This window comes from Aptenodytes patagonicus, chromosome 1 (assembly GCF_965638725.1).
Source record: "Aptenodytes patagonicus chromosome 1, bAptPat1.pri.cur, whole genome shotgun sequence".
Classification (NCBI taxonomy): domain Eukaryota; kingdom Metazoa; phylum Chordata; class Aves; order Sphenisciformes; family Spheniscidae; genus Aptenodytes; species Aptenodytes patagonicus.
The window spans coordinates 13,763,116-13,783,895 of record NC_134949.1 but is presented as its reverse complement, the minus strand read 5'-3'; the positions used below and the strand labels follow the sequence as shown (position 1 = coordinate 13,783,895).

The 20,780-nt window shown below is 40.4% G+C and overlaps 1 protein-coding gene across 2 annotated transcripts in view; it reads left to right on the top strand.

The window, feature by feature from the left end:
* The window catches only part of RELN (reelin), a 300,351-nt gene that overhangs the window by 227,606 nt on the left and 51,965 nt on the right, over positions 1 to 20,780 (top strand). For both annotated transcript variants that reach the window (XM_076328234.1, XM_076328227.1), the window contains exons 26-36: positions 1,366 to 1,537; positions 1,917 to 2,117; positions 4,238 to 4,473; positions 6,538 to 6,695; positions 7,597 to 7,804; positions 13,400 to 13,476; positions 15,007 to 15,165; positions 17,150 to 17,338; positions 17,565 to 17,838; positions 19,289 to 19,429; positions 19,525 to 19,702. In XM_076328234.1, coding sequence (XP_076184349.1) covers positions 1,366 to 1,537; positions 1,917 to 2,117; positions 4,238 to 4,473; positions 6,538 to 6,695; positions 7,597 to 7,804; positions 13,400 to 13,476; positions 15,007 to 15,165; positions 17,150 to 17,338; positions 17,565 to 17,838; positions 19,289 to 19,429; positions 19,525 to 19,702 — 1,993 coding nt within the window. The remainder of the gene's footprint in view (positions 1 to 1,365; positions 1,538 to 1,916; positions 2,118 to 4,237; positions 4,474 to 6,537; positions 6,696 to 7,596; positions 7,805 to 13,399; positions 13,477 to 15,006; positions 15,166 to 17,149; positions 17,339 to 17,564; positions 17,839 to 19,288; positions 19,430 to 19,524; positions 19,703 to 20,780) is intronic.

Genomic DNA, 20,780 nt, shown 5'->3' with positions numbered 1-20,780 from the left:
ATGTCACATACAACAAAAACTCCTTTAAAGAAATATTTAAGGAGGAGAAGAAATCATGTTCAGCATTTCAAATTTGCTGTAAGATAGCTTGTCAGTTAAAATTTTAATTGCATTTGTCTGCATAGGTATTAACATGATTTCTATTACCTGTAGTTCATGTCTTTCAATATGTAAATAATTTTATCTTCCCATCTTGTCATTTTGGATTGCAATGAACAACGTTTTCAGAAGGACTTCTGTAACTCAGAAAACTGTCCTTTTCTAAAGGTGATCTAGGCACTTGGAAGTATAAAACCATTGAACTTTGATTAGCCTCTACTTTGTCAAAATTACATGACACATCCAACAAAGAAGCTACATACTGAAACCTTCATCACTGTACCATCCAATACATTATTTTTAGACAAAACATTTGCCCCTCAGAGTAACCAAGAGTGATGGTCCTTACTGAATATAGCTGTGCATATTTATTTTTCTGCTGCTTCAAATGTGGTCCAGATCTTATTTTCTAATTCCTTATTTTCCAACACATAAATCTAGGAATCTTCTAGAAAAGAAGGTTCCCTGGAGCCCTGAACAATTCCTCCACCTCTCTCTGCCTAACCAGCAAGGGAACCAGGGTCCGTGGTACAAAATAACGTGTGGTATAAAGAAAGAGTACAGAAAGGAATATATTCATAAATGCATATATATAAGGTGTCTGAAATAGGACTGAACAAGTAACTAATTATTATACTTTTTAACGTAAGTATGATTAGGTTTGAAACTTTAACTTTTATTTAACATCATTTTTGTAAGGTGTTTCTTAAGTTGAACATAAAGCAAACTCTCTGGAAGACCTAAAGTTCTTTTACGAAGATCCATATATAGGAGGGCTGAAATATTTTTATCCACAGCAGAAAACTCTGCTACATAATCTATGGCATTGTAATAGAAGGATGCTTTTGTCTACAAATAGGACCAACCAGCAGAAGAGAATGAGAAACGAATTTTGCCAGCATATTTCACTATTACTTGCTGGCACCAGAAGAACATTAAGACTTGCTGAACATGGATCAGCTGAACAGTTTAATTCAAAGCTGAAGAGTTCAAATCAGTTCCTTATTGTGCTAGGCAATATAGTAATAGAGAGTAAAAAATAGCCATTGTCTTAAAGTGTTTACATTCTCCACAGACAAGAAGGACAAAGAAGGCTTCTTGATATGCAGTGTATAAATAGGTATCCAGATACGTAGAGGATTTCTGAGGACTTCTGCATGTAAGATAGATACTGGCTTTCCTGCCTCTTTTCCCTCTTCAGTGGTATTTCTCCCATTTCTCTACAAACTGTGTTCCCTAAAGTTCTTCTGAATTTCTGTTCTTCAGGTTTGTTTACCTGGAGCTGCCAGCTGCAGCCAAGACACCTTGCACAAGGTTTCGCTGGTGGCAGCCTGTGTTTTCAGGGGAAGGGTATGATCAGTGGGCCATCGATGACATCATCATTTTGTCAGAGAAGCAGAAGCACATCATTCCCGTTGTTAATCCCACTTTACCACAGGTAATAAGCAAGAGCAGGCTGTGGGCATCCCCATGAAACAGGAACCATCCTCTCTGTTAGTAGACTTTTCTTTGAATATAATTTTCTTTGAAAATATTGGGTGTATTAAAAGAAACAGCTGTAGTGTTTGCAGCTGTGTCTCTCTGTGTAGGAATAACCTGGGTCTTACCACAAAACCATCAGGCTCCTAATCTTTGTGACAGAGGATGTAATTATGTATCTCCTCAAAAAGTCAAGACAGAAATTTTGGAAATTACAATTTTTTGAAAATGACATAAAATGCAAATTGCAAAACTTGAAAGTTGATCATTTTGGAAATTATTCTGAAGTCACACTGCAAAGCGATAGTACTTGTTGTTTTTCTTTCCATTTCTAACAGAACTTTTATGAAAAGCCAGCATTTGATTACCCTATGAACCAGCTGAGCGTATGGTTAATGTTGGCCAATGAAGGGATGACCAAAAATGAAAGTTTCTGCTCTGCCACCCCCTCTGCCATGCTCTTTGGCAAATCAGATGGAGACCGGTTTGCAGTGACTCGAGATTTAATTCTGAAGCCTGGATATGTCCTGCAGTTCAAGGTATTCCTTAAACATAAATCCCTGCAGAATATCAGTAAAACTGCCCTTAGTCAATACTTGCAAGATGTCTCTGGGGCCACAGTTCAAAACAAGGTGATAAATTATACCACTGCATTAAAAGATGTGAAGAGCACAAGTATGAATTCATACAGCATAAAATATCATGATGCTTTCTAAAAGGCTAGCCAAAACCTTGGTGCAGGAGAGCTTTTTTACCCCTCTGGAGAAATTTTAAAGCTTGTTGTTCTTCAACACATTTCAGAAGTGGGTTGAAGTGACTGTCGTTATATCCGAGTCAGTACTAGGAAATGCTACTGCACTGTCAATGGAAGAAGGATTTATCCCATCTGGGGCTCTGTGACTACAAAAGCTCCAATGTGGTTTGCGGACATTTTTTGTATTTTAAACTATTTAAGGACTTACAAGCTGCTCTGTACTCCAGTGTGGGTTTTTCATATAATTTACTTTTATTGTGTCAATGAATATAGGCTCCAATTAGCATTCTCTCCTTTAAAGGGCTTACAAAAATTTCAGTGGTCTGACAACACATCAGAATATAGGCTCCAAAGAAAGTGTATTTGCTTTGACAAGCTCTTGTTTCTGAACCCTAATCAAAATTTTATTGAGTTTATAATGAAATCCCATTGGTGAATTCTGGAGGTTGGTTGCAATGCAATTTTAATGAGCTCACCACAAATACATGGTCCTTACATAATTGGTGGATATAGACACTGAATAATTTACAAGTGGAATTATTAAAGAGATCAGATGTTTACAGGCAGCTTTTCAAATATAATTCTCACAGTTCTATAAATAGGAAAGTTAGTTAGAAATAATGGGATTTGTAAAATAATCTCATTTCATCTAAAAGTTATGCTAATGAAATGCTATACAAACTGAGGGATTGCAGTACAATTTCAGAGTGAGTATTGCTTGTAGTTTTATACTTTGTCTAAAACCCAAAAATACTTCAATATATAAATACCATTTAGCCTGGAAAAGATGCTATTTGCCTCTTGACCACTTTCCTCTACTTCAGTGACTAAGTCTCCATTCTGTAGGTTTGATGATCAACAGCATTTCAAAAATTGTTTAGTCTAGAAAAGCAATACTTAAAAATATATCGTACACCTTCCATCTCTGAAACACTTGGCAATGTAACATCAATATGCAAAACATAAACAACGTGTCAGAGAATAGTGAGTTCTTCTTTATAAAGTCTATTATTTAAGGCCTGAATTTGTACTCCTCTCTTTTTTGGAAAGCTTTTAAACTGGCCTGCACATAAATGCGTTAGTCCTATCTGCATACTTTAATTTTAAACATATGGTTAAATGCTTTCCTGAGTTTGTGAAATTTCCATTTTAAATAGCTGCCTGGAATAATTTTGCATTGATAAACTCAAAGACAGTAATTTGTCAAAATTATTTCATTTTACATGAATGATCTTGTTTTACATTTTACATTCTACAGCTCAAGTAGAATTTCTGCAATAAAATAACAAAAACTAATATTTTTCTGATAGCTTGAAAAATGAAACTGAAGACTTCAAATCAGCAGTTGCTTTTTGTCTTGGTTACATTCGCATTTCACATTTTAATATGCATTTTTCTACTTCATCCAATTTTGCTCTATTCTGGGGGCTCAAACTGCAGCGCCAGCTCCCAGACATCATTCCTGTGAGGTCAATGACTAGGCTGTGGTCAGGGCTCGCAGCCCAGGGCAGGGCGGACCTGGGAGTCAGGCTGATCCTCTGGGCACATTGGAGTGGACTGCAGATGGGATGGGCCTCAGAGGATACAGCTCTCCTCACTCCTGGGCATGAAGGTGACTGCACACAGTTTGCTGTTTGTGGCCTGCTATGCACCAGGACCTTTGAAAAGTTCTTTGCACATTTCGGTGTGCTGAACCCAGCAACCTCGATGAAGGGATAGTGGGAATTTTTACTGAGAAATGTCACACGTGTAGGAAACAGACTCCAAGCATCAGTCACTGTTTGCCAGCAGGGTTCAAAGCAAGAGTTCAGAGAGCTAAGCCTCCCAAACCGAAAAGTCAAAGGTGGTTTGCAGCAAATAAATACCAATAACAGCGCTCGTATCTGTTGCTCTGCTTTTTTGCAGCTGAACATTGGTTGCACCAACCAGTACAGCAGCTCTGCTCCCGTTCTGCTTCAGTACTCACACGACGCTGGGCTCTTCTGGTCGCTCGTGAAGGAGGGCTGCTACCCTGCATCTCCAGGCACAAAAGGATGCGAGGGAAGCTCCCGGGAGCTGAGCGAGCCGACCGCGTATCACACAGGAGACTTTGAGGACTGGACAAGAATTACTATTGTTATCCCCAGGTCGCTTGCAGCCAGGTACCGTACATTGTAAACCAGTGATGCCAGTGGTACCCATGAATTAGCTGCCTCTTCTTTGATGCTACATTAGGAAAAAGTTGCAAGCTGTGAATAAAAGCAGTGTTAAAAATTGGCAGATCTGGGAAAAATATACTGTGCTCTCCAAAACAGGGAGAAGCTTTCCATTTTAAAGGTGTCAGAATGGTCTATAAAATTAAATTACAAAGCAACAAGGAACCCAGAACATTTTAATTTGACTTCAATCTCTTCATCATGGTGCTGTCTGTCTTTATGCCTATAAGTTAGGTCAGAGGCACCAGCAAGAGAGTGATGAGTCACTTGAGTCAAATAAGCCATTTGAACAGGATTAATTTTACAGTTACCACTAGGCAAAGAAACCCTAGAAGGGTACTTGAGTTGCTGCGTAATGTGCTGTGTCATTGAAGGTGGCCAGGACAGCCGAAGTCAAAGGAGGGAGGAATGATAGGTGTGCTCCTCTGCGAGCGCGACCTCAGCATCAGGTTAATACAGATGAGAAAACATCAGATGGTGGAAGATGCAAATAAGGCTTGAAATCAGGAGGCTTTTCTCGATCTTACTTGGATTTCGCTGAAGTTTCTCGCTTGTCTCGCTCGCTGTCTTACACTGTCAGTAAACCGCCCTGGTTTGATTTGCTGCCTGCACCAAGCGCTGCCAGCACAGCCGGCAGCATCCCCCCGAGCCCCTGGCCATGTCCCCACTGCCTCCTGCCTCTCTTCCCCCCAGGGAGCCATTCTAGTGCTGCCCCCGGGTTTCAGCTCCATCACCCTGCCGCAGGCTCCTCATCTTCAAACCCCGGCACAGATTTTGAGTATGTGGCATATTGTGCAGCAGGGGAGCCGGTGCCTTTGCCGCAAGGAGCTGAAATAGCAGCGTGTACCGTAACAAGTTTATCTTTTCTTCAGTAATTAGCCAATAAAAGCAGGTGCCAAATTGCACAGATCTGACACCAGCTGATTTGATTTACCCAAAACAAGCAGTGCAGAATCAATAGCAGCAATCTGTTTGTCATTATGTTCAGTAATGTGATCAGGAATAAGAAGCTCATGCTAATACATTAAAAATGTAAGAATTGCGAGTACGATGAGAGTCTCGGTGTTATGGGTCACTTTGGAAATCATGGTTCATGGGTTACCTGGAGAGCATCCCGTTTCATCAGTTGGTACAAAGCACTAGCACGATGATCACCTACTTACCAAATCCCAGTGCGCAGCAGAAGAAAAGCAATAGGTTTATTACAAGGAGGATCTTGTTAATCCATTGGATTGGCAATGAGATCTTAAATTTGTTCCCCCCTCTGGAGCTCCTATAAAATGATTCGGCTAAAAGTTAAAGACTGAAAATTAAAAACCAAAATACTTTTTCTTCAGATTTCCTATGCTGTGGGTCAGCTGGAGTAACTTAGTGTAGGCTCACCAAAGTCCCCAGAGCAATTTCAGTTATACATGCTAAGGATTAGATCACTGTTTTCCAGGAATTTCATGTTATCATCCAAGAATAAAAACTTTGTATTTCTGTCCACATGTCCTGTAGGACACGTTATTTGCCATTATTTTTATGAAGTGGATGATTTTTCTTGTATCCAAATTACTTGAAGGTTGTTTACTCAAAATTATACGATCCTGTAATAAACTCTGCATCACTGCATTATATAAGTACCGTAAGAAATGGAGTTCTGGGATTTTAAAATGTAATTAGCATTTTGGGTTGAACTGAGTAGTGAAAGGCATCTGCAGAGTCACATCTAACCACTCACTCTTGTTGATAAAACCATGTATCTGTTCTTTGCATCACACTGGTGGATACAGGCCAGAGAAGTCAAAATACATTAAAAAAAAAAATCTGGAAAAAATATCCGTAAGTGGAATTGCACAAACTGTAGGATGTCAGAAATATTTTCTAGGCATCCATTTGCATCTTATTTGCAAACAGCTAATTTAGGAAAAGCTCCTTTTAATCTTAAACAAAGAGCACATGAAGTATGCAGTAGGTATTGAAGCTGAGAATAGTAATATTGCGCCTTTCGTCATTGTTTCTCTACAGTAAGACTCGATTCCGCTGGATCCAGGAGAGCAGCTCCCACAAGAGCGTGCCTCCTTTCGGCTTAGATGGCGTTTACATTTCTGAGCCTTGCCCCAACTACTGCAACGGTCACGGGGACTGCGTCTCGGGGGTCTGCTTCTGTGACTTGGGCTACACAGGTAAGACAACATTTTTTAGGTGGGATTACAGTAAGCATTGGCTGAGTTAAAGCTGTAAATCTAGCATCTTGTTTTTCCTCTCCCATATTCTGGAAAAATATATGATGACATAAATTTCATGGGCTGCCAGCAAGAATCTTTTCATTTTGTTAAATAAAATTCAGTACAGGCAAAACAGAGCAGCTGAAGGCAGCTGACACCGGTGATGTTTCTGGCAACCGCAATCTTTGAACATCACCATCTGTATGAATGGGGAAGGGACTAGTGATAGAAGAGAAAACAAAATAAAATATTATAAACTAAAAAGTCTGCTTAAAAGCCTTTGGATCATCTTCAAAAGAATTGCTGCTGGTTTTGAGTCCCCTGGTCATCAGATGGCATGGGACCAGGAGGGAACATATGTTCTGACAGGCCCTTCTGTGGAAAATTCTGCTCACTTGTGGTTTCAGGGGCTTTTATGCTGAAACACAAAAAAAAAAGCACCAAACCCAATGCAAAAAAACAGTGATTGACTCAACCAGTTGCACGCTGCACTCTTTCAACCCTCTATACCAACAAAGCAATAAGCTAACATCTTTTGTTCAATTTTTTTAAAATGAAATAAAAGGTTAATATTTTTCTGTTTACCTAAAATGCCTTATAAACATAAAGTGTGGCTGTTTTTCACCTAGTGAAATAAGCCATCTTGAAGTTTAGAGGAAGAAGGCTTATTCTGCCTATGAACATTTATAAAGAGGGTTTGAAAAGGTACAATCCTGTAGTCAGGGCATTTTCATAGAAAAGCCCGGTACTTTCTTATGTGCGGATGCAACAGAACCGTCTGCCAATGTACTGCATCTGACCCGTACTCTGTTCAGCACAGTTTCACCAAAGCATCTCCCATATATTTTTTTTCTTGAAGCATCACATGGAACCTGTGTGTCTAATGTGCCCAATCACAGCGAGATGTTCGACAGGTTTGAGAGGAAGCTAAGCCCTCTCTGGTACAAGATAACAGGAGGTCAGGTTGGGACAGGCTGTGGCGTGCTCAGCGATGGAAAATCTCTGTACTTCAGTGGACCTGGCAAAAGGGAGGCGAGGACTGTTCCCCTGGACACCACAAATATCAGGTCAATCCTCAGTGCTGCTTCTCACAATTGTCTGTGTATTCATGTTGTCTCCTCTCTGCTATTACAAGCGTAGATGTGAGAAGGTGTGAAAAGTTTTTCTGGTAATTGCAACTTGTATAAGAAATTTTAAAGCCAGAGAAATTACTTTTTTGTTCATTCTGGTGTACTACCTCCTTTTCTTGAGAGGGAAAACTTATGTTAGAAATGGAATGGAATAGCAGCATAGAAAATATGAAGTGTTTATCCTTCTGAGAAGATGGTTTGCATTGTATTCTAGATGGACAGGCAGAAGATGTGGTCTTGAGACTGCACAAAACCTAAGATTCTGCCCATAGCTGGACAGAAAAACTTCCTTTCCCCGGACTGCGCTGAATGGCAGGCACGCCGATGGCGTAGCAATGAGCTGTTGTTTACTTGCCGGATGTTGTGAATTAGTCCACTTGTCAGAAGTGCAAAAAAACCGGAATGTGAATTGTTTCTGTGTAGTCAAGAGGCTAACAAGCCTTCACCTCTCTCCCCGCTACCACTGAGTCCTGCTCCGCTGGCAGCAATTATCTCTCAAATTGTCTTATTGATTAATGTAATTAGGATAAACAAAGGCCTGTTAGTTCTAACCATTACTTAGCCTGGAGTTTGCTGCTGCTTTGTCCAGTCTCATGAGGGATCTCGCACCTGAAACCTTGCCCACCCTACAATTATATCAGTTAGCTTAATAAAAGATATTTCTCCTGACAAATACTGCTCCAAGAGTAAGTAATGCCATGATTTACTGCATTATTTAATTTGTGGGTTCATTCAGCAAAGATTGGCCACAAGTTACTGCTACGGCTCTCCAGCTCAGACAAGTGGTGCTCCTTAGGGCAGTACGGGTGCTGCGGGTTTTGGGACATCCTTAGCTGCTCCCCGGCACTGAGCAGCACAGTACCACCTGCCTTGCCTCTGTCCCCTGCGTGTCTGACAAATTCTCCTCTGACAAATATATGAATTATTTATATAATTATGTAAATTACTTAATAATTAAATTAACTAATTGTTTGACAAATATGCTTTGGGCAAGTACATGTTTACACTGGAACTCTGGGAAGGTCTGAGCACTTCTTTTCTGTTCTGCCATCTTTTTAAATCTCATGTTATTAATCCTGTGAAGTGTAATATTGGAAGTAACGACATCATCAAGAAGTCTATGTTCAAATGGTATTTTTAAATTCTTCCTTCTTTCCTGGAGAAATCTTTTTATAAAAGAAAAAGATTTTCTTTAGCTTTAAGATTACTTTGAAACCACTTTTAATGCCAGATATACATATTTATAGCTTTCCATTTTTACAGAGTTTGAACAATTTAAAAAGTCAAAAGAAGTTTTAAAATGGTGAGCAATGCTCTTTCTTGACTTTTTCAGTCTATCGCTACTTCTGCTTTGCATGAGAACGTGGTCATTTGATGTCTCAAAACTGCCCCAAGAACATAAATGGCCAGAGGGACACCTGATAAGAGCAACTAAGACCCCTCTTCTGAGCAGGTGCTCACCGTGTGAGCCACTCTCCTGCTGTGACTGATCATTTTGTCAAAATAAACCAGCATTGATTTTTTTTATAAGCATCACAGTGAGCAGTTTAACTTCCTTGAACAAGTCAAGTTTGACGCCACATCCCTGGGCTGTTTGCTAGACAGAACAAAAGCACCAGTCACCTCAAACACAAATGGGACTAACATGGATTTTTCAGTTTCTTCAGCCACACATCTGCTCAAGGGTAGGATTCTTCTCATGCAGCTTGACCAGAACATGGACTCATTAGATTACAGCAATTATCCCAGGCTGCTTTTATGGTCAAAGGAAAGAAATAGCTACTTTAAAAGGGCAATGCAACTCATCCTAAAATAGGGTTAGCTAAGGCCAGTGCTTTGTCTTCTGGAAGCATGGGTTTTTGTCATTAATTATAAGGGAATCTGGGTTGATCATGTAAAACTTAGACATCCAGCCTTCAGACACCTTGCTTAGAACAGGTGCATCCCACTTTAATGTTTGAGACCATCTGTAACATTAACTGGGTCTTTTTTCCTAGAAGCAGAGGCAAACGAAGTTTGTGAGAGTGTGAAGGGTTAACTGAAAGACCCATGCCCTAAAAAGAAAATAATTCCTCAGCCTTGAAATTTTTTCCGTTATGTGAGCTAAAACTAATGTCACTTGAAAGAGGAGATTAGAGGGAAGCACTTTTTCCCATTTTGGTATTACATTTTGCATTCAGTAATGTTTTGCATAGAATTTGGCTATCTTATTAGCGGTCATCTTAGCACAGTTATCTTTTATTTGTGCATGGGTTCTTTGGTTGGGGGGGGTTGGTGACTGAGTAAACAGCAGAAAAATATGCCTTGAAAGACATACCGTTAGAGATGTGGATTGAGGGTTGTGAATAGGAAGCTGAAACTCCTGCAATAGATTTTTAAGCTTCTTATTTTTCAGGTTAATAGTGTTTTCCCAGACCTTTCAAGATCTTGTTTCATTAAATCAGGCATGGAAGAGCAAAAAACTGAAAAATATTGCAAGATATTGAAGTTTTATTTTCAGTCTGAATTCCTGCAGATCTACCTATGCATATTGCCTATCATCTTGCTTCAGTTACAGCTTTTTGTACGTAAAGCATAAATTTTATGTAAGGAATGTGAAGAATTTTTGTTCTTTTCTGTAAGAAGTACAAAGACCCTTCTCCTCCTCACCCTTTTCTTCCCAGAGGAGCAGGGTCCATGGGGGCTCGGTGCTCCCAGTCCGTTCTGCTCCAAAGGGGTTGAGATTTGCCAGCCCGAGGTGTGTGATGCTGCTCAGGGAAGCAGTCCAACAGGGCACCGCCAAACTCAGGCCTCATGCTTAGAGCATTTACAACTAAAGCTTGCTCCCTGAAGCCAATGATTGTAAACAAGCACTCGATGTTTAGCATATACATTAAGTGCTATCATAGTCTTAGCTTTGTTTGTCCTATCATCTCCTTATTCCTTTATATGATTGACTACACTTTTTTCACAGACATTAGGAGAATGTCCCCTAGCACTAAAGAGAGCTGTAAGTGTCAAAATTCATTTCACGCAGACCATTTTTTGCCCTACACTTCAGAAACCCCCTGGAGTCTCTCCATCCCTTCCTTTTTGTATGGCCCAGTGCTCCAAAGGCACAATTTCACCAGCAGTATTTCCATCCTCCTGACTGACAATACGATACCTGGATGCATCTTGGTTACTGATGAGCTACTGCCTCCCACTTTGATGGCCTGTCCCTTATGATGCTCTTCACTATCTGTTCAGCGAGAGCATTTGCAAACAGTGCCTACCTAGCAGCTAGATAAAAGTCACAGAATATATATATTTTTTCCAAGCGGTGACATCTGGCTTGTTAGCTGACTTGGCTCCTGTCTGCATTACAGACTCCATTGCTAATGACTGCGCAACCATCCCAGAGAGCTGTTCTGGGTCAAACGTTTACGGATCAGATGGGCTGATTCACCCTTCTGCAGAAAGGGGCTTTTTTTGTCTTTTCTTTCTGCTTTTTACCAATCCTTACATTTGGCAAGCATAAAAAAGAATTTCATGATGGAACTGTAAATCTTTTCACCTCTGAGACCACTGTCTAGTGCTTTATTGCCTGCATACTGTCTCAGACAACAGAGCTGCAGCAAACAATAGGACTTATTAAATTGCGTAATACTGTCAGCCCGTCTGTTCTTGAGCTATCTTTGGGGTTATATTATGAATGAGACTGATGAGTTCTTCTGGCTTTTCCCAGTCCCTATGGATATACAAAACACCTCAGATAGGAGATACCAATTTCAATAACAGAACTGGAGTGCGGTTGGTTTTAGAATCGGAAGATGATCGTGACATTGTGTATGTAGTGGTGGGTGAGGGAAATTGGAGTCCTATCTACGTCGTACTGGCTCTGGCTGTAGTCCTGTGGCTTGTCTGTGATGTTACTGATGTCACTACAAATTAGGACCAAATCCCCTAAAGTGAAAAGAGTTATCCTTGTGGGGAGTTATTTGAGTGACAAATCAAGCCTTGTTTCTTCACACAGAGACACAAATTCACCTCGAAAATACATATTTAAAATAAAGAAGTTATCTACAAGCAATAGAATTAATGAAGCCTGGTTTCCTTTAGATTTGTATTCTTTTTTCCTCCAAAACCTCTGCTTGGCAATGATCCCATCTCTCCCTATGTTGGTCCCTGAGGACACCCCCAGCACAAGGGACAAGCAGTTGCTTCCCAAAAACATCACATCAGTGAGTACTCCAATAGTTATAACACAACAGGCAGGCACCATCCTAAGTCAAAAACTGGCTAGGAAACAAGAAGGAGAATGGCATCGCCAACTTTTAGTATGCAAAAGCTCAGTGTGGGGGTGAGTCCAGGTTTCCTGCTCTGTTCAGGCGCTGTTTTGGGTGTGCAATGCAGACAACCTGTGAAGAAGGCGTAGATGAGGGGGCAATGGCATTCTCAGTCATCTCAAAGGTCTTTACATTAGTTATGACCAGATAAGACTGAGACAGATGTCAGAGACATGCAATGAAATTTGATGAGTAAGCAGCAGGACATTAATTGAAACAAATTGCTGTTATATAGCACAATAGTACACATCTAAGAGGAAATGTAAACTACTCTGATACCACAAAGTCACAATTAAAAATATCAGTTCAGCAAGGGTACCAGGGCATCACTGTAGATTGGGAAAAAAATTGACAATATTTTGGAGCACAAGGATGGGATAATTATTAATTCAAATATAGCTAGATAGGACTGTTACAGGCTTAGCCAAAGTTCTGTCAATAAAACCAGCGACAGTGTCTCAAAGGGATGTTGAGGCTTTAGAAGGGTTGCAGAAAATGGTCATGGGAAAAATCAAGGACATGAAAAAACTTTCATGCAGAGAGACAGATGAAAAGGTTGCTATGGTTTACCATAGAAAGGAGGAGGAGAAGGCAGGGAAGTGATAAAAGCACTGACTACAAGGAAGGTTGCAAGAAAGGCAGATCAGGAACATTTTTTTTCCCCCATCTCATGACGTGAGAACAAGAGGATATTCAATGAAATCAAAATGTACAGGTTCAAAATCAAAGGCTCTACTTCACAAAATGTCCCATGAACTCTTTTCACTGAAAATTGTTTACATCAAGAATTTGAGGACCAAAAAGGGATTGGTGGTTTAGTGAGGATTTAATAATTTTATTAAAACTCTAATATTGTACTTTAAAGCTTAAACCAATTACCAGTTACAAGAGGCCAAGGTCAGATCTGATGTAAGGAGCACATTTGCCTGCTTTGGAGTTTTTCCATCTTTGTGTGAAAGAAGGAACTGCTAAAATCTGCTACTCAGTCCAACAATACATTTATTAGGCACAGGATCAATAAACCACATCACCTTTTTCTGTCTTGGGTCCTCCACTGTTTACTATGGCAATGCTTGACTTCACTGGGAACATCACCTCATCAATAAGCCTGGAATAATGACCTAACTGAAAATGCCACATTAGTTAAGGAAGGAGAGTTATCCTGACTGATCTTGCGCTATCAGAAGATAATTTCACTTCTCTTCTACCCTGATTTTTTTAACAGGCTAGTTCAATTTTATGTACAAATTGGAAGCAAGGCTATTGGTAACTCCTGCAACAGACCAAGAGCCAGGAATGAAGGTAAAGCTTCTTTTCCTTATAATAAGCTTTTTGTATTTTGGGTCTTCTACAGTGTTTTTGCCTTTTACTGCCTTTGCAAAATCAAAAAGATTTTTTTATTTTTAACATAAATCCATTACCTCTTCAGTTTTTATAAATGGTGCAGAAAACTATTTACTTTTGTTCCACATTTGTATTTATAATTATTTCCACCAAACCTAATGGTGACCTATCAATAGGAGTAAATTTGTTGGCGCTCTGATGGTTTAAAACAACATTTACAAGAAGAGGTGTAATAGCTTTTATTAGAGTACTTGAAAGTGTTGGAAAGCAGGTAAATTTACAAGTACAGAGGGCTTTCTTCAGGTCTGAAATAAAAGGAATAAAATTCAAGTTCACGATAAAGTGGGCAACCTCCATTTCTGACCTGAAGTAGAGTTGTGTGCCTGAAAACTTGTTCAGCTTCTCAACTGCACCGGTGGGTCTCACTAAAGATTGCCTTCCAACCCAAGCTCATACATGATTTACCTGAAATGCAAAATTATAAAGCTGCAGCTGAAAATATATTTAGTCTAAAGAAATTCATCTCTCCCAGCTGTCTCTTATTTTACCCACATGCTTAGAGTTATTGGGGCAGGAGGCTGATATTTGTCTGGGAAGGATCGGCAGAGTGTTGGGAGCAGAATCCCCATGTAAAGTGGTCTAGTTACATGAAGACAGATCACTGACATCTGGTAAATGAGAAAACCTCATTTTCCTCTCAGTATAAATCATTTAACATCAGTGGACTGTTTCCTGACACATGGCATTTACATTGATACTGACTCAGAACTGTCATCTTTCAGCACAGATTACACCAAGTGTTTGATTGTCCTCACATTTGCACCAGTATAAGACACAAGAAAATCCATTATCTTTGAACGTACTCCAGCATAAAAGAGTTTTAAGAGAAGAAATACACATAAGAAGTGCTTCTTTCTTCTATTATCCCCTGTGATGAGCTCATAAGTGACTTCACAATTGTGCTATGTCCTAGTGTTTGCCATACTGTTTGTAAGATATGAAGACTATTTTAAATTATCTAAATATTACTATAATTAACTTTTAAGGATGCTGGGAGCTTGCATAGGTAGCATGAGCATTGTGAACTACCCATATTGGGAGCCCAGCTATCAGAATTACAACTTAGTGTCCCACACAAACTGCAAGGATATCCAATATGAAATAAATATTGACTATATTAAGAAAATCACATTATTCCTATGGTTTCTGTGGTACAATCATTAATTTCACTGCGGTTGTAAAAGATTTGATCCTTTGAGTTTGGTGAAGACAAGCAAGATAACGTGTGGCAGCTGGTAAGCCCACGTCACATTTGTGGTAGGACTTTGTCCACATGCTCCTGGACCAGGAGATGCCAAAAGGGTAGGGGAGATGCCAAAAGCGGCGTGCACCGGACGGGGGTTGGCAGCTCCTGAGTACAGGCTGAAGAGCTGCCCCCCCTTTGCTCTATACAGTCAGACTAACTGCTTTTCTTAATTTTAAATACAGGGCTTGTCGTTCAATACACAAATGATAACGGGATCACCTGGCATTTGCTGCGAGAGCTGGACTTCATGTCGTACCTGGAACCCCAGGTTGTTTCAATAGACCTGCCTCGGGAGGCCAAAACCCCCGCCACCGCTTTCCGCTGGTGGCAGCCACAACATGGTAAGCAACGCCATCCTAAAAATTCATTAAGCAGTTTTACACAACCCACATGTCAATGTTTCTCAGTATGGACACGTTCTGCAGAAACCTCAGCTTACCAAAAATACAGTATGGTGAACTGTTTGGGTGCTGTAAGAGCATATTTAGGCTTTCCTCAGTCACACTGCAGATGTGATTTTCTTTTATAGCACCAAGCAGAATAGTGGGCTTAAGAGTAAAATTGTTTAAGAGCTAAGTTTGAACCAAAGATGCTGAGAGATAACAGAAGGGAGGGGAAAAGAATATTACACAGAAAAGCCTAAATAAGATTGGAGGATTTACCTGAGTGTAGAGTGACCTGGGATGCAAAATGGCTTACACATTTTATCTCACTTTTTCTCTGTTTTGGAAGAGGAGGCATAACTTGGCCTTGAATCTGCCTACCTAGTGGCTCCCATCTCAGTACTTTAATATCTCCACACTCCAAAACAGGACCCCCATCCTCTGCCATTTCTGGTGTCCCAGCGCCCTGCTCCCCTGCCTTCTGCTGCACCTCCAAAGCCCACTCAGCCACTTCCCACATCCTCAGCTGAAAGTAAAACCCTGGTGCTGACTGATACCTACAGCCACTGAGAGAGCTCCCACCTTGCACGGGAGCACGTTATCACTATTAAAAGCGTCCTGATGAAGTGTCTCACCTTTGTGCAAGGCAGCAGCTCCTGGATCCCTGCAGGAAATATAAGGTGATATTCAGAAATATAGCAAAGTACATTTTAACAGCAATTCCCTGGGGAGAAAAGCACACAGCTTACATTCAGGTAATTACGGTATGCAGCTTCTTGGATATCATTTATCAATTTGATGGTGGTTTTTTATTCGTACATTTTCTTACAATGTATGTGCTGGAGTTAATTGTCCTCACTAGGCAAGAGAGTAGACAAGGCAAGAGCAATGTGATTTAGTTAAGAAGCCAGTTCATATGGGAAAAATGCTGAGCAGCAACTGGTGCACCATCGTTCTGCCACGATCGTTTCCACTGGTGAGTGGTGCAATGTCAGACCTGTTGCTACCTCCCTGTGTCCTGCCCGTGGTCGCTTGCTCTGGGGGCACCTGGATGACATCTGTCCCTGCTGAGAGTGGTCACTCTAAGACCACCTGATGGCAGTCCTGTGGCTCCCAGTAAGAGGGAGATTTTATGACTGGAGGTTGAAATACCGTCTTCCATACCAGCGTCCATAGGTGACAACCACTCCTCATTACAGATATTAACTCCTTCATAGATTGTCCTCTGTCTGCCATAACTGAGTGCAGAGTTGCCCTATCAGCCATGACCCATGTTCCTCATAATGGCAAGACAAAAATCCTGGCACATCGCTATGAGCTCACAATTTATTGTCAAGACTTTCCTTCTGTGAGGGCAGCGATTGTACAGTAAGATGACATTTTCAGCATGCCAGTAGAAAGGTGAATTGAAATGAAGGGCTGGAGGAATGGTCTGGAGATGATGGTGAACTGAGATGCCTGTAGGCTGGAGAGCAAGAGAAGAGAGGTTTCCAGGAAGGATAAGGTGAAGAGCACTTCTGTGAATACCATCTGTATCAAGAGCCTTCAGCATTTTCCTTTGTGTACTATCCTCTTCCATACAAAAGGTACTTTGGGAACTAGACAAAGGGCTTTCTGATTTAGTGTGGGGAATGGCAGGAAGGTTGTGACCCATAAAATGAAAATCCCCAATCTAGGGACTCAGGGAGTGTCTCACTCAAATACAGGGAGAGCGTATGATAACAAAGGCACTGAAGCTTGAGAAATTAAGAGGGAAATACCTGTATTTATCTGAAATAGAAACATACTCTAGAGTCCAGGTTCGTCCTTGAGCAATGTTTTAGTCTTGTTTAACAGTGCTCAGTCTACATGACTGCGCACTGCTCACTGGATGAACACAGGATACGGGCATAAAAACTAACTAACGGGGACTCCACTAACCTGCACGTTCTGCTTTTTATAGGGAAGCATTCAGCTCAGTGGGCTTTGGACGATGTCCTTATAGGGATGAATGACAGCTCTCAGACTGGCTTCCAGGATAAATTTGATGGAACTGTGGATTTACAAGCAAGCTGGTACAGAATACAAGGAGGTCAAGAAGACATTGACTGCCTGTCTATGGATACAGCTCTGATGTTTAGTGAAAACATCGGTATGTGTCACCAAACATTGCTACATTTGTATGCACCTATTTTATAAATTATTTATGGGTCATGTTTTTACAAGATGGGAGGTATATACAAATTCAAGTATATAGTAATCTGCAGGGAAGAGAAGGCTAAAAAAAGGTGAAAATACAGATAACAAATTTGAGTGACAGTACTGAAAGCATATGCATAAGGTATACTTTTTTTCGTTGTTTTTCTCTCTTTTCTTAGGAAAACCTCGTTATGCCGAGACTTGGGACTTCCATGTATCAGCCTCCACTTTCTTGCAATTTGAGCTGAGCATGGGTTGCAGCAAGCCATACAGCAATTCCCATAGCATTCACCTGCAGTATTCTTTAAACAATGGGAGAGACTGGCACCTGGTGACAGAAGAGTGCGTCCCTCCAACCATCGGCTGTCAGCACTACACCGAGAGCTCCATCTACACTTCAGAAAGATTCCAAAACTGGAAGAGAATTACAGTCTACCTCCCACCCTCAACCAAGTGAGCACTGCTCTTCTGGCTTGATATAGATTTTGCTGATCTAATTTGAGCAAACATCCCCCAGCTCGGGAATTTTCTGCACGTCTTCTAAATTACTAAATGTCTGTTGTCACGCCATCAGAATTTTAAATTTCACTTCAAAATATTTCATCAGATATAATATGAACTGCAGAAACTGAAGGAAGTAACAACTTTGGATGAGTGAATTCTTAAGTCTTGCCTATAATCTATGACAGCAAGAACAGGAATGCTAAACCAACCTTTTCTAACATTTACCCAATAAAAAGCAATAATTAATGCACTCGCCCATCTTTTCATGTAAAAGTATTTTCTGTCATTGCACATAACTTATAATGTCATTTGTCATCCAAGATTTAGACATGTTAATTATGACATTCAGCAAGTCAAAACGCATGTTACTGGATGTGTCGCCTCCACTCATTTGACCGGGAGGAGAGTTCTGCCTGCCTCCTAGTGATATCACATGGTTGTAAATGGATGTGGCAGATACGCTGGCATCCGTCTCTCTGAATAAAACTATGCTCTAGTTTAGAAATAACAGATGCCAATGATAACGCTTACCATTATTCTGAATAGTTCTGTAATTCATCAAAGCACCCTACACATTACCTCTGTGAATTTCATCACCCAGAAAATAGGGTGGTAAAAATGGACACACAGTAAATGAACTGGGACTGGGGTTCACATCTTGGTTTCTAATTCCATAGTTCGCTCCAGAGGACCATGCATCTTCTTCCAAAGAATCTTCTTCACAAATATAATGATATCCTGATCCTGTCAGTGTCAGAGGGCAATTCTCTGTGTTGTTCCAGGATCAGCTCCACAGCACATTTCCTGCCTGAACAAATCCAAGATCATCTAACCCATTGCATCTTGACAGATTTTTTTTCCAAAATACTTTCCTCATCTGAGGATAACAAGGCAGTCAGCAATTACAGCAGTGTGTATGCATGTCCATGTTTGTACATATATAGTCATACATTGTTATACATATATATACACTAACATATGTAATCATTGTTTTTCCTTACACAACACTTAGTATAAATGAACTTTCATTACTTCTTAGTTTACTGAAGCAATTATATTGTTTTAACTCTGCTAGCAACACGTGGAGCTGTTGAATGCTAATGTAGCTAATATTTCCTGCTCAACCACTTTGTTGACCCGCGAGAGTCACAGCAATGTCGACTTTCTAGGTTTTCACTTTGGGCATCTTCCTTTAGAGTCTGCTGGAATTTTGCCTGAAAACTAACCTGAGAAATTGAAACTTCCAGTTTCAACTGGAATATGAGTCTTTTCCAAATACAGAGTCGTGCTTATTAATATGCTTTTGTTGTCCTGAAGTCTATGGGATTTTCTTTACTATTTAGCACTTTGTGGAGCAGACATTTTGAAGCCTGAAATACATTCCCTCTGTTTTTTCTAGCTCTCCCAGAACACGGTTCAGATGGATTCAGTACAACTATGCCTCTGGTGTTGATTCTTGGGCTATTGATAATGTGGTCCTGGCTACAGGGTGCCCCTGGATGTGCTCAGGCCATGGCATCTGTGATGCAGGTCGTTGTGTGTAAGTAGCAACCTGCTTAACCTGCTTCATAGAAAGGATGTTGTGTTTTATCTAGGCCAGATGGATAACACCTTTTCCTCCCAATTTGTTGCTAGGTGTGACAGAGGCTTTGGTGGTCCGTACTGTGTCCCTGTCATTCCTCTGCCGTCTGTCCTGAAGGATGATTTCAATGGTAACTTGCATCCAGACCTTTGGCCTGAGGTCTACGGTGCTGAGAGGGGAAACCTGAATGGTGACACCATCAAGTCTGGAACAGCTCTCATTTTTAAAGGGGTCAGAGGTTACTTACATTGAAAAAATGAATAAAAACCAGTAGAGTTAAAAACAGAAAGTAATTTTTTTGTTGTTTCCCCCCATATGTTTATGTCAAAGTCTTTAGGCTAGAGTTTGACATTTTCATATTTCTTGCCTTTTCCTGCCCTAAATATGCACCATGTTTGTCACAGTTGTTTTTTATGAACAAATGCGTTTCGTCTGTTTGTTGGCTATTACTTTCATTTGCGGTATAAATTCCTCCTTAACCACCAAAGGAAAAGAATGAAACTCTGCGGCTGAGATTCTTGAGGCCAAGCGAGTGATTTGGAAATTCGGTACACATTACAATCAATGGGGTTTGTGTCTTGAAATCCCCTGATTGGCTTTTGAGTATTTTGAATAATACAGATTAGTCAGCACTGTAGTCTATGTAATCAATGTTTATGTAGTTAGCCTGTGTTTTACTTAATTCTATCATTTTGAAGTTTTCTAGCTCTTTAAGGAATTTTTTGTTAATTACATGTTAAAAAAGGCCAGGAAATATCATATTTTCTGAACTTCTCAGTTCTTCAACAAAACACATAAATAGAAAGACTTTTGTTCACATAAACACATAAATTTTAGGCTCACACATGAGTCTTCAATTGACACTGTGGGTTCAGGTGCCCTGAAAAAGCAAAGTTTAATAACTTTGGGTGTAGAAATGAATTCTTTAGAAATATTTCTTTGCAAAACCTTGACTCCAGTTCAACCTCTTTAAATCATCTAAATTACAAATCACAGGATATGAATTGTCTAAAATTTTGATTGGTTGTTCCTGCAGATTGTTCCCCTAGGGGAATGGGTCTGAGAAAGACGGAAGCTCTGTGAGGTGGAGTTTGCCAGATCTCTGCAGAACAGGGACTGGCTCTGGCCCCAGGATCCACACAACATTGAGCTCACCTGTAGAGATGGACAGGACCTGAGGGGTCACTGTGAGGTTTCCTGTCTGCGTCCTTTCCATATTGCTCTAAGTCAAGAGGTTGCCCCAGAAGAGAATAGTTGTACAAAATATTTTTTGAGGCACAGGAAAAAGCTCCTAGAGAGGAGTCTTCCT